This window comes from Pyrgilauda ruficollis, unplaced genomic scaffold (genome assembly GCF_017590135.1).
Source record: "Pyrgilauda ruficollis isolate IOZ18807 unplaced genomic scaffold, ASM1759013v1 scaffold28, whole genome shotgun sequence".
Taxonomy (NCBI): domain Eukaryota; kingdom Metazoa; phylum Chordata; class Aves; order Passeriformes; family Passeridae; genus Pyrgilauda; species Pyrgilauda ruficollis.
The window spans coordinates 2110856-2123138 of record NW_024524155.1 but is presented as its reverse complement, the minus strand read 5'-3'; the positions used below and the strand labels follow the sequence as shown (position 1 = coordinate 2123138).

The following is a 12283-nucleotide window of genomic DNA, read 5'->3' as shown; positions in this document are numbered from 1 at the left end:
TCTGCTGCCACTGCTCACCCCTCGGCAAGTGCTGTGGTGTGCCAAAACAGTCTCACTGGCTACAAATAGGAGCTGGGAAATACTGATGGGGGATGCTGGGATGGGGCCATGCTGGATCTCACTCCTCTTCCCACAGGGATGAGCTGAGAGGATGGTGAAGGGGAAAAAAGCTGGTGTGGTTTGTGGGGGACTCAGAACCCCTGTGGGACACTGTCCCCAGCCAACGGGATCACTAGGACACTGGTCCTCCCACACACCCCCAGCCAACCTGGCCCTCCTTGGGGTCAACCCCAAGGTGGGTGATGTGGAAACTACCAGAGCAGAATATGGGGTGTCCTTCCTGCTGCACTCCCAGCACCCTCACTCCCTGGGAGGACAAGCCCCTTGCAGAGGCAAAACCGCCGTCTCACCAGCACCCATCAGGGGAGTGGGATTGCAACCATGCTGGTGGAGCAGAAATGCCTTTATTTCACCCCCATCTCTCATCTGGAGGATGGTGAGAAAAGAGACATGGGTAAATAAAAGCAGAGTGAGTCCTTTGGCTCACTTAATAGCACAGCGAGTGTTTTCCCTTCACAGTAATCCAGTAAGGAAATAGCTAATTATCTGAGACAGGACAAATTTTTATTTCTGTCAAAAAAAAAACCTTTAAAAATCATGTAGCAGTGCATCTCTTCACCTAGTTTGTCTTTTCCTCTTTGCTCCCCAAAAACAGCCTGCAGTGGAGAGAGTATGGGGAGGCACAGCCTGTGGCAATGCCATCTCTCCTGGGGCTAGTGGGAGAGGATTTTTGCAGAGAGAAGCCAATTAGGAGCTTTTGCTCAGGCAGGCATCAGCTGCTGGGAAATCAGGAGCTTCATTACCTCTGCTCTCACCACACACGCAGGCACCAGCTCACTCTCGCACAGACTCCAGCAGCCACACATGCTAGAACACACTGCTGGGGTCAAGCTGTCCCCATGGGGCAAGAGGGCAAGGGCTGTCAAGAGGGGACAGAGCACTAGATGGGGACACCTTGCTGAGGACAAGGCATGGTCTCCGTGGTCACTGGTGAGTGACAGGGCTTGCTGTGATGCCTCTGGAGGGCTTGGTTCGTGAGGGTGACACAGGAGGGTGTTGGCACCACCCTCCACTGCTCATCTATCCCTTGTGGTGCCCACGGACTGTACCCAATACAGCCCCCTCTCCACCGTTCCACTCCGTGTCCTGGTGGTGTCCAGGCACAGGGACATCTGGGGACCACGCCTGCAGGCGTGCTGCTTGTCTGAGCTGACCCTGGTTTTCCTCTAGTTGATGTCTGGGCTGGATCTCAGAAGCAAGAAGGCGTTTGCGGATGGACCACCAATTCCCTTAGTAGGTGTATGTTGAAGATGCAATTTAAATATTCTCACTGATGGTACTTCAGAAGATTTGGAGACTCAAGACTAACAGGTGTCAGAAGCACCCAACTTAGGAGTTCCTAGGCCAGACAGAGCCTGAGTCTCCCTACTCAAAATCAGCAGGATCTCCCCTGAGCAGTGAAGCTCGTGCTGCCCCTCCAGCTATGCCAGAGAGTGGGATGGGGGCAGTGGTGGAAGAGCCTCTCTTCTCCCCTCACCCTGCCCCACTCCTGCCCATTTCTGCTCAGGAGCTTTTCTGGCTGCAGGGTTGTGCTCAACTTGCTCCCATCCTCTGAAGGCTTCCCAGCAGAAATGTGCCTCCTCTGCAATTGCTCTGTCTACTTAACCAGTTTTTAACCCTTTCAGTATTTGCTGACTTTATTTTTAAATAAATCTTGTTCCTTAATCAAAATGCCAGGCAAAATCAATCCCAGTTTCTCATAGAAGTCAGAGTGCAGAGTGCTGCCTTCTCCTGGCACAGAGAGCTGAAGGACAGCCCAGTGGGCAAGGGGCCCTTCCAGCCACCCAGGCAGGCTCCTGCCCAAACTCACCCAGTTATGGAAGTGTCTGAAGACATAACTTTATTCTCAAGCACCTGAGTTTGGCAGGAGTGTGTGTCCATCCTGCCACAACTCTCCTACCTTTCCCAGCACGACAGTTACTGAAGTGATGGAAAAGGGATGGGGAGATAAGTAAAGGAAGATGCCAGGGGAGGAGAAATGAAATGCAAATGTAAGTGCAGTATCTGCTGAAATGGCATCCTCAAAATAGTATATCAAAATCTAGGCATGGGCACCAAACTCTTGGCACTATTAGGCTAGAAAAAGGAAAGTTTGCTTCCTAAAGTGCTTTCATACCTGATTGCTTTCTCCAAAACTGCAGTATTTTCCAGAGGTTGGCTGTGCTAAAATAGCCTTACACATCAGCATACTTGTTTTCTAGAAGAGGAAAGGCTGGGAACACTGCATCTGGAACTTGGCCAAACTGCTGGGATGGAACCACACCAAGAGTTGTCAGGTAGGGGCTGCTCCAAGAAAGCTAAGACAGATATTAATTTGCTGTTGATATTTTAGAAGATCTGTTGGGCTGGAGGGCAAGATCCTTGAGCATCTATATGAGGATTGATCTTCCATAATTTCACTAGCAAGCTGGCATAGGAAAGAGTGTCATTTACTAATGAGACAAATTAGGAGGGTTTTGAAATACAGAAGAAGAGTAGAGAAACTGGGCTACCTTGAAGGCAGGAGTGATGGAGATGGGATGAAATGCAGGGAAATGCAATGAGGTGTTGCCAGCAGGAATTGCTGCAGCAGGCAGGGAGGTCCTCAGCTGGCAGCAACCAGAGAAAGGCCTGAGCCATTGCTCTAACACGAAAAAGGCAGATCTGATGTTTGGGTAATTGGTTCAGTAAAAAAATATTCATGAAGCATAATGGCAGGGCAGTGATGGGCCACAGCTGGACTCCAGAAGACATTTTCAGCCACAGCACATGAGATGAATTTTAATGGAAAGGAGGCAGAGCAGGTGGTAGAACAGGGAACAGGACCTGGCAGTGGCTGGCATAACTTGCTGCGACACAGGCAAATGGTTCCCCACAAATATCCCTGGGGCACAGGAGGTAAAAGATTCTGTTGGAACAACTAAATTGGCTTGGCAGCACTAGTTGCCTGTAGTCTGGACCTATGGATGGAATTATGCAGGGGACTGATAAAAATGATCCCTTTTTTTCCTCTCATCCTTTTTTTCTCCTCCCCACACAGATATTATTGATAATGAATTGCTGCTCTGCTTGTCAGCATGTGAGCAGTTTTGAATGGTGGCTCTGGCTTCTCTATCATCCTGCTGCTGCTACTTGTCTACTCTGATGATCCCAGGAAAGCACATTTCACTATCCTGTGAAATGCAGCCCTTCTACCACCTTGATGTACTTTTAGGACCAACACTATTGCTCTTTGCACCAACAAACGAGCTGCCTGTGCAAAATCTGGAGGCAAAGCTGTGCTTGAGCTAACATGTATCAGCTAAATGTCCCAAAGCTTTGCTTGAGCATAACCAACTATTCCCACAGCACCTGGGCAGGCTCTGCTGCACTGCACTGCCCACCTTCCACACTCCACTCACAGATGCAACTGAGATGCCTTAGGGTCAGTGCAAAGGAGAGCCCTAAATTACATGTAAGCGAAAGGCTGGTCCCTGTGTGCTTTGCAGCCCCCCAGCTTCTGCTTTTCAGTCACCTTTTAATTTTCACCTTTTCTGGGGCCAGTATTTATAAGCACCTGTCTGTGAAGGAGTTTAGGTGACACCTGAGCTAAATCTCACTGCCCAGGTGCAAAGAGAGAGATTCACCATCCAGTGCCTGGCAGTGTGATGCAGAGCAGCAGAGCCTGCCTCAAACTCACCTCCCAGCACCAGCCCAGTGTGATAGCAGCATGGCATTTACCAACCAAGTGCAACAATTTCCCCCCATTTAAACTCTGCTCAGCCACAAACAACATCAATAATGAACAAGCACTCACCATTCAGGTGGTGCCAGCTGGCAGTGATCCAACATGGCCTTCTGCCATGACGGCACAGGGAGGGAAATGAGTGTTATTTTCCCCACCATGCCCCACCCAGGGCCATCCAGCTAAGGGCAAGGAAAATATTACACCTAGATCTCTTCATCAGGGCTTCTAAAAATTGTCTTGCAAAGGGCTATGGAGCCCAGTACCCAGAAGTTCATCCTGCAACTGGCCAGGTGTGATGCATGCAGCACTCCCAGTGCAGGGAGAGTTGGGTGATGTGGAGCAGAAGCCATTCCTTCACCCTGCAGAGCAGTGGGCCACACCACAAAGACTTCCTCCAGGCTCTCCTGATGCCACCTGCCCACCATCCCTTGTGCTGTGCCAAGCTGCTGGATGCCCCAGCCCTGCTGTCAGGCACAGTCTGCCCCAGCCTCATGCCCATCCAAATAGGACCCATGTTGGCACCACCCACTATCAGAAAACCCACCCTGCTGCTGCTTCCCTTGGCTCAGGCATGGTGGGGAACACTCTGGCAGGGGATCTTCCATCCATTTTCATAGCTGCTGCCACAACCACCACTGCTGCTGAAAGCAGCTATCTCCAGCCTCCAGCAGTTTGGATATAGGTAATCTTTCTGCAGTAATTACCAGCTCACTCCCTTAGAGGAGTTCATGGATGAGTCCTCCCTGGCAGCTAATTACTTCAATTACTTCCTGACACAGAGCCCAGGGCTCTCTGCAGCAGCACACAGCACTGCTTGGCAGCTCTCTGCTCCTTATGTGCCTCCCTTCTCAAAACAGCAAGTGCAAGTGCCCCAGAATCCCTCCTCTGGGACCACAGAGGACAGGCTGGAGTGGATGGGCAATGGTGAGATCCCACCATCACCAAGGACAAGGAGCTAAATGGTTCCTTAACACATGCTCCAGATCCTGGTTCAACATGGCTGCCCCACACAGGTCAACCCTGAGCATCCCTTTCTCCTGCAAGGCTACTGCAGAAGAAAGCTCAGCAGAACGTTCTAGCAGAGGGCTCCTCTGCCTAGGAGGCTCACAGGGAGTGAAGCCAGACTGTGTCAGGAACAGGATCGAGCTGCAGCAGCCAGTGACAGGTTCCAGACACTTTAAGGCCAAACAAGTTATTTGTGAGCAATTTGGGGAGGAGGGGGTGGGGCAGAGCAGGGGGATGCATTTGGGACAGACACACCACATGTGTTATAATAACATACCCTGTCAAAGGCCTGAGAGCAGGACAGTCTTGCTGATCCAGCCTCAGGAGCTGACCTTGTAAATGCAGAGCTTGGGAAGCTCTCCCCCCATAGCTGTAGGTTGCTCTGAGTTCTGACAGCTTCCTGGGAAGCAAGACCAGGCTCTGCAGTTGTCACCACAGCAGTGGTGACAGCCAGTGGTACCAGCCAGTCCTAGACATCCTACAGCTCAGTCCTCACAGCCATGCTGACAGACACCACAGAACTCACACACTTAAGGGGATGAGGGTTTTTGGAGTCAGGCAGAGACCTCAGTCTTGCACCTCAAGATGCTCACAGCACAGAGGTACAAGCAGGTCATTTTGGACTCCACCAAAATGACCACCACCACTTGAGGGCAGGACCATCAACACCTGAGACACTGTCTGTGCATCCACACAGGGCTGAGCACACTGGGTTATCTCCAGCCTTGCATCTGTTCTGGAAAGCAAGCCTTAGGCTCTTACCAGGAAAAGCACAGCTCCAGCAAGGCCTCCAGAGAGACAACATCAAGCAGCACACTCCCCACCAGGAACCAGAAGAGTACCTTCTCAGGAGCAGGGATTGAGGCATGCACAGTCTCTCCCTGCCCATTAGACAGTTTTAGAAAGCAGAGAGAGAGGGGGGAAAAAGCCTTGCCTAGAAATTATGCAGTGAGAGTGAGAAACCACACAGGACTAGGAGTGGAAGAGTCTTTATTGCTTTGGTTTCTTACAAGTGAGAAATACGCATCCATGTTGCTTGCAGCACAGCACAGGGGATGCAGGAACACTGGGCACACAAGTTGCAGTCTCTCTGCATTCTCCTAGACATCCAGGGAGAGAGACCCTAGAAAAATAGGGTAGCTGCCAGCTGAGAGAATAAAGGTTTGTGTCAAAGGTTATTGCTACAGGACCTGAAAGGTCAGTGACAGCTTCTCCAGAGCCTGCAAAAGACACTGACTCCTAGCTTAGCATTCCCAGCATACAGATTACAGTGAGGACACAAACAAGTCCCCTCATCTACCAGTCTCTGCTCCATCTATGAAAGATCAAGGCAGCCAGAGGCAGGTATTAAAAGCCAGAGCTTCACTCATCCCAAGTGAAGCTTTTATTCTCCTTAGCTGGGAAAAGCCCAAAGATGCTTCTTACATAAAGCTGAGCACTCCCCAAACCTCTCCTCACCTACAGCTGAGCCAGTACTACTCTGCTCACTGATAAGATGCTAGGCACCTCCATGCTCATCCTGCACATCCACATTACTCGTTCAAGCAACTGCCTGGGGCAGTTTCACATTCTCCATCTCATGAGGCCCACCAGCATCCCATGACATCAACACAGTATTGCCTCCCTTGCTCATCCTCTGAGCACAAAGAAAGGAAAATTACCTGGCCCCTCTCCCTTGGGATACTCAATGCCTTTTCCTTCCACTCCTCCAGCCTCTGGGAATAGGCACTATGAGGATGCTCCCATACCTGATCGAACCACACAAAAAAGAAAGCCAGAAACTAGGAACAAAACAAAACCAAACCAGAAAAAATTAGCGATGCCCCAACCTGGGCACTGCACCAGAGAGCCAAAGGGCACATCAGCAGAGGAGCTGTGGCCAGCTCAGGCATCCACCAATGTTAGCCCATCGTGCAGGGCACGCTTCCACATGTAATAGGTGGAACGGGCCGTGAGTGGGAAGCGGGCACTGAACTCCTTGTAGGTTGGGAAGGTCTTCGACTCAAAGCGCCGCTGCAGGAACAGCTTGGCCTGCGCCTTGAATTGGGCAGTGGCGATCACATCCATCACAAACATCCGGCTGTTGGCTCTCTCCGACACGGCATAGCCCGAAATGGTGGTGCTGCACGGCACGGCAGGCGCTGGCTTATCTATGTGCTTGGTGGCTACTTCCAAATGGCACTGCGGTTTGAGGCCTGGCTCTGCTCTTGGAGGTGCCAGGGAAGCCACACGGTTCAATGGCAGGCTGGAGCTGCTCCAGGGCAGGCGATGCTGCCAAACGGTTTGGCCACTGCCCTTCCAAAACCAGTAGGCTGTGGAGGAGAGAGACGGATAGCGCAGGCGGAACTTGCAGAACGGCAGCTGCCATTGCTGGACCTGCCTCCTGGCCACATCTCGCAGCTGCTTTCTCCAGCACAGAGAAGGATGCAGCTGCAGCAGACTCCTGGATGCTGGTCGGTCTCCATTCCGTCTCTTCCTAACAGGCACACTGCTTGGCTTCAACTGCAGGAATGGCTTTCCTATAGCTAGAGTTTTCTGGTTATCCAAGGGTGACTGAGGGTGTTTGAAGTTGGGGTTCTCCTTGATTGCTTTTCTTCGCCAGTTATAGTAAGTGGACCTGGAGATGCCTGGGAAGCTGCGTTTGAAGCATCTGTAAGGCACCAGAGTGTTCATGGAAATGCATTTCTCCAGGTAGGATTTGGCTCCTTGCATAAAGATTCCTGCTTGAATGGGATCTGGGGAGGGACTTGAGGATTTTAAGCTCCCCTGTGGATTTCCTGGCTCATTCACATCAGCCTTTTTTGGGACAACCCTGTGAAGTTCCTGCAACCTGTGGGCCTCAGACAGAGCAGAGGTATCTCCATTGACCATGCTCTGCATCTCATGCTTCCAGGCATAGTATGTGGATCGGGAGATTTCTGGAAACATTTGTCGGAAGTGCTGGAGGGGGATTATATTGCCCTCCTGAAAGCAGGACTGGAGGAAGTGTTTAGCTGCAAACCTGGCAGCCGCTTTCTGCCGGTGCTCACGAGACTGGCGCTTCCAGCGGTAGAAGGTGCTCTTGGTAATGCTGTAGCGGTCACGCAGGTTGGAGTAGGTCAACTTGGGGTCATTGTTCAGCAGCTCAAGGGTCTTCATGGGCTGGACAGGAGGCTCTGGTGAAGGTATTGTGGGTTCCAGCTCCTCCAGGCCAACCACGGCCACAAAGTACTGCGCTTTGAAGACCTGCCGGGAGAGCTGCTGCCCTGACCACATGATGTGTAGCGTGGAGGTTCGCGGGCCACACTTCCTGGGCCGGATGAGCCGGTTAAAATAGGGTCGGATCTTCAAGTTGCTCATGGGATAGATGGAGTAGATGTTACACTGCAGTACTGAGGCAAGAGCATAGACATGCCACATGTTGGCAAAGGTGCCAGGAAAACAGGTAGCTTTGATATCAGCATCAAAGATGGCTTCCAGGATAGCCATGGGGAGGCTGGTCATCTCCGGGGTCTCCTCAGTGCACAGGGAGTAGCGGGCAGCCTGCAGCATCACTTTAGAATCAATCATGCCATTCAAGTAGTATTGTTTGTGCAGCAGCATCTCCACCACAGTACGCACCTGCAGCTCCAGGCTGAGGCTGGGGTTGCCCCAGAGCAGCACACTAGCAGCCTCAAAGAGGCGGTTTCCCTCACCCTTGCAAACGAGAGGCAGCATGTTACTTGGGGCATCCTCAGGATAGAGGCTCCTGGCTACCCGGTCAACCTCCAGCTCCTCTTGGAACTGACTTCCACAATAACCAGGTAGGGAGAAAGATGACAAGGTCCTCTCTGCCTCCAGTGCAGCACTGGTGAGGCCCTCCAGACCAAAGCATTCGGTGGCTTCCTGTAGCTCCTGCAGCACAGACTGCACCAGCTGGTGCCTCTGGATCATCCTGAAGGATGGCAAAAATAAAGAAGTCACTGGAGATGAAGACATTGCACACTTCAGACTGGCGGTGACCTGGCCTCCAAGTCCAGCTCTTCCCCAAAGGACAGGATGGGGGAAAAAGATAGAGGAAAGGCCACCATGCACATTCCAAGGACAAAGGAGGAAGACCCAGTCCTCACCAGGCAGACCTGTTCCTGGAGTGGAACATGGGTTAAAGTTTGCTCGCCAGTGACCTCCTGTGGGCAGCACATATGGCACACAGACTCCATTTGTCTAAACAAAACTAAGGAGCGACTGCACCCATGGGGTGGGAATCCAGGTCACTTCCTACCACTGCATACCCGGTTTTGGCCTGGCATCACCCCTACACCCACCTCTCCCTCTAGTGGTTCCATCACTTCCATTTTACTACTCCCCTACCAGCACCCAGAGAGAAGTTTCCCTCAAAGGGAAAACATTTGTCGTCACTGCAGGAAAGGACCTGTAACAGAACCACCCTGTATGGGGCCATGGATGCACCTGGCTCAAGCTCAGCAGAAGGGGCAAGGAGCTTGCCTTCTCCCTCAGAGCAGGGCACTGCAGCTGCACCCACTGCATGCACCACAAACTGCCACAGAACCTCGGATGGAAGTGACAGAGCCAGCCCAAGCCATGGCTACTGCTATCTGAGCTGACACTAGATGTCACTTGCTGCTCAGCCGACACACACAGATAAGGAGAAGGCACAAAAGGAGGGCTTCTTAGACGAGCTACCAGGCAGGAGGCAACCCAAAAGTACAGAGAGTGGAAGCACTGAGTGGGTATTCCAGAGTCTTTATGGAGCACTCCTCCCTGCCTGAGCCGGTCCAAGTCCTGTCCTACCTCCTTCTGCATGCCAGCTCCCACTCATGAAATACAAAGGGTCAAAGCTTCGTATTTCTACTGGATTCCACACAGGAATCCAAAAGCTTTGTTCAGCTTTTGGATTCCTATGTGGTTCTGTCCCCAGCACCCCAGGGGCTTTCATGATGGCTGCACGGCTCTTAGCTCCAGATTCATCAGTGCAGCCCTCTTCAGCATCCTTTCACAGACAGACAGCTCAGGCCTCTCCCCAGCCAACCTACTCTTCCCCCTTTTGGGCCAGTTTTCTCCCAGGGACCACAACACCTCACTCAAGAAGCCAAATCTCCTCCATTTTCTCCTAATCTTCATTCTCATATCATGGCTACTATGTACAGCATCACTTTGCAGCCTGCTCAGTTCACAGGCCAGCCAGAGCTCACCTTCTCTCAACACTTCACAGGTATCACTATGTACTCACTGTTCTGTGGGTACATGAGGTACAGCAGAAGCAGGAAAAGCAGCAGCTCTACAGTAAAGCAGATGTCCAGCCAGAACTCTCCCAATTTTCAGTCCTGCTGCAGGTTTTTAGTGCTGTTACATCTATGGCCCCTGGCCATGAACAAACCACACAAGGTGCCAGAGAATCACACGGACACGTACAAGTTCTTCATCACAAGGAGCCTCCTTGCTGGTGCTGCTGCCCCTTGCCTTTAATCAGACCACAGGTAGTCACCAATTGCATCCCTTCCCCTGCTCCAAACTTCTCGACAATCTCCTTTATGTCAGAGGCCAGAACACTCCTACAGCTGCTCCCACAGCTGTAGGGCATCAGTTACTAGAGACAAACAGGAGAATGCACACAGCTGTGAAGCAAGGAAGATAAACCTGTGCTAAAATCCTGATCTGAGAAGGTATGGAATTGCCACTTCAGATCAGATCTGCATTGTTATTTTCCTAGAAGTCTGCAGAAGTTTTGACTAAGCCTATGTTGAGTGACATATGCTTGGGGAGCTGAAACAAAGGCACAACTCAAGACAACTGTAGAGCTGACAGAGCCCAAGTCCTCCCTCTCTGTGGTCTGTCAAATGCTTTAGGAGCCAGCCACCTCCCCTTGCAGCAGCCAAGGTCTGCTGAGCACTGTCCCACCAGAAGAATCAAGAAAAGCAAGACAGACTTTTTTCACCCAGAAGAGAGTGAGGACATAATTGATACAGACTAGAGAGCATCAGCAACAACCCTGGCATTTCTGTCCTAGTAGGCATTTCCTACCCCCTTATAGACTGAGGAAGAGCTGGAGGCACAGCTTAATGGCCATTAATCCTTTTCTTCAGCAATAAATCCACAGCCTCAATGTCACTGTCAGCTCCTGCTTCCCAGAGCAATCCTAAGGCAAAACTCACAGCTGAATCAGCAGCAGGGAACTCCTCAGGCAGGTGGAGAGAGGCTTGGGTAAATCAGAAGCAGGAGTCAGACAAGCTGGGGGGCTTGGTTCATGGCCAGATCAAACCCAGCAGCTCTCAGCACAGGGGACCTAATGCAAAGGGAACACTTCTCCCTGCACAGCCCCAGGGAAGCACGCTGAACACGGCAGACAAGTGTCCACTAAAGCACCTCAGCACCAAGAAGTAACCAAGGGAGCTTTTTGCTGCTGATAAAGGTTTTACCTAACCTGGCCACTTTTGCATTGTAACAGATAAGGAAACAGCTGCAGGTCACGTTCCCTCACCTAAACTGATGGGCTGGTGGCATCCAGTAGTGCAAGTTCCCCCAGCCAGTCCCAAAAATGCTCCCACCAGCAGGAATCCAGGAGACTTCAACCCCAACTGCCAAAGACTGCATGTACCCCAGAGGAGCAGGGGTGTTCATGCACCCCAGCCCACCTGGGTAAAGTGGCTCACTTCCCAGCCCCAGCGGTACAGCCTCTCGTTTGAGAGGAGGATATTTGAACCAGCGGGACCCTACAGCAGGAGCACAGAAGTAGTAGCCTCCATCAGCTGTCTAGGCTAGAAATATCACCGGAGGAGCTCCAGGGGGAAGCAGCAAAGGCACCAGGATGCCTGCTCCATCTGCCAACAGCCACATATCCACCGAAGCTCACAAATGGGGAGTCGCTCACCGGGAGAGGGAAAAGCCCCAAACCCACCTTAACCTAGGCCGAAGCGCTGCAGCCAAGTCCGGCTTCGTCCGCCCCTCGGGCGGGGGCACGGAGCGCCCGGGTGCGGGCGGAGCCGGGCAGACACCCCCAGCCCCAGGCACCCGCGGCTGCTCACGCCTCTCCCGAAGGCGGCGGAGGCGGCTCTGGGCGGCTGCCCCGCGACGGGGACGGCCCCGCACCCCGGGTGGGAGCACAGGCGGCCGCTCCCCTCGCCAGGAGACAAAGGGACACACAGCCCCGGGCCAGGGGAGAGGCCGCCGGTGCCCGGGTAGCTGCCGAGCGGAGACCGAGGGCAGAACGGGACTGGACGCCCGCCGGGGGATGGTGCCGCCACAGCGGGACAGCCCCGGCTTTGGAAGGGATGGCGAGGAGCCGAGGAGCCGCGGCCCCGACGGCGCCCAGCACGGGTCCGCACTCACCTGACTCCGGGGGTCAAGTCACGCCCAGCCCGCACCCTGGGCCGCCCCGCACCTTTAAGGGCGGCGGCAGGAAGCGGCGCGGAGCCGCGGCCGCCCCGGTGCCAGCCCCGCAGTGACCCCCGGGAGCGGGCGGCCGCGTGCGGCGCC

The 12283-nt window shown here is 52.9% G+C and overlaps 1 protein-coding gene across 1 annotated transcript; it reads right to left on the bottom strand.

Annotated features, from left to right (window-relative positions):
* Positions 1-5840: 5840 nt before the first annotated feature.
* On the bottom strand, positions 5841-12181 carry VRTN (vertebrae development associated). Its single transcript, XM_041471957.1, has 2 exons — positions 12137-12181; positions 5841-8744 (listed from the first exon to the last, which is right to left on the bottom strand). The coding sequence occupies exon 2, from the start codon at positions 8741-8743 to the stop codon at positions 6716-6718; it is 2028 nt and encodes a 675-aa protein (XP_041327891.1). The 5' UTR covers position 8744; positions 12137-12181; the 3' UTR covers positions 5841-6715.
* Positions 12182-12283: the final 102 nt, after the last annotated feature.

Excerpts from the sequence above, each read along its gene's own strand:
- VRTN (XM_041471957.1), bottom strand. The coding sequence starts at position 8,743 with ATGATCCAGAGGCACCAGCTGGTGCAGTCTGTGCTGCAGGAGCTACAG.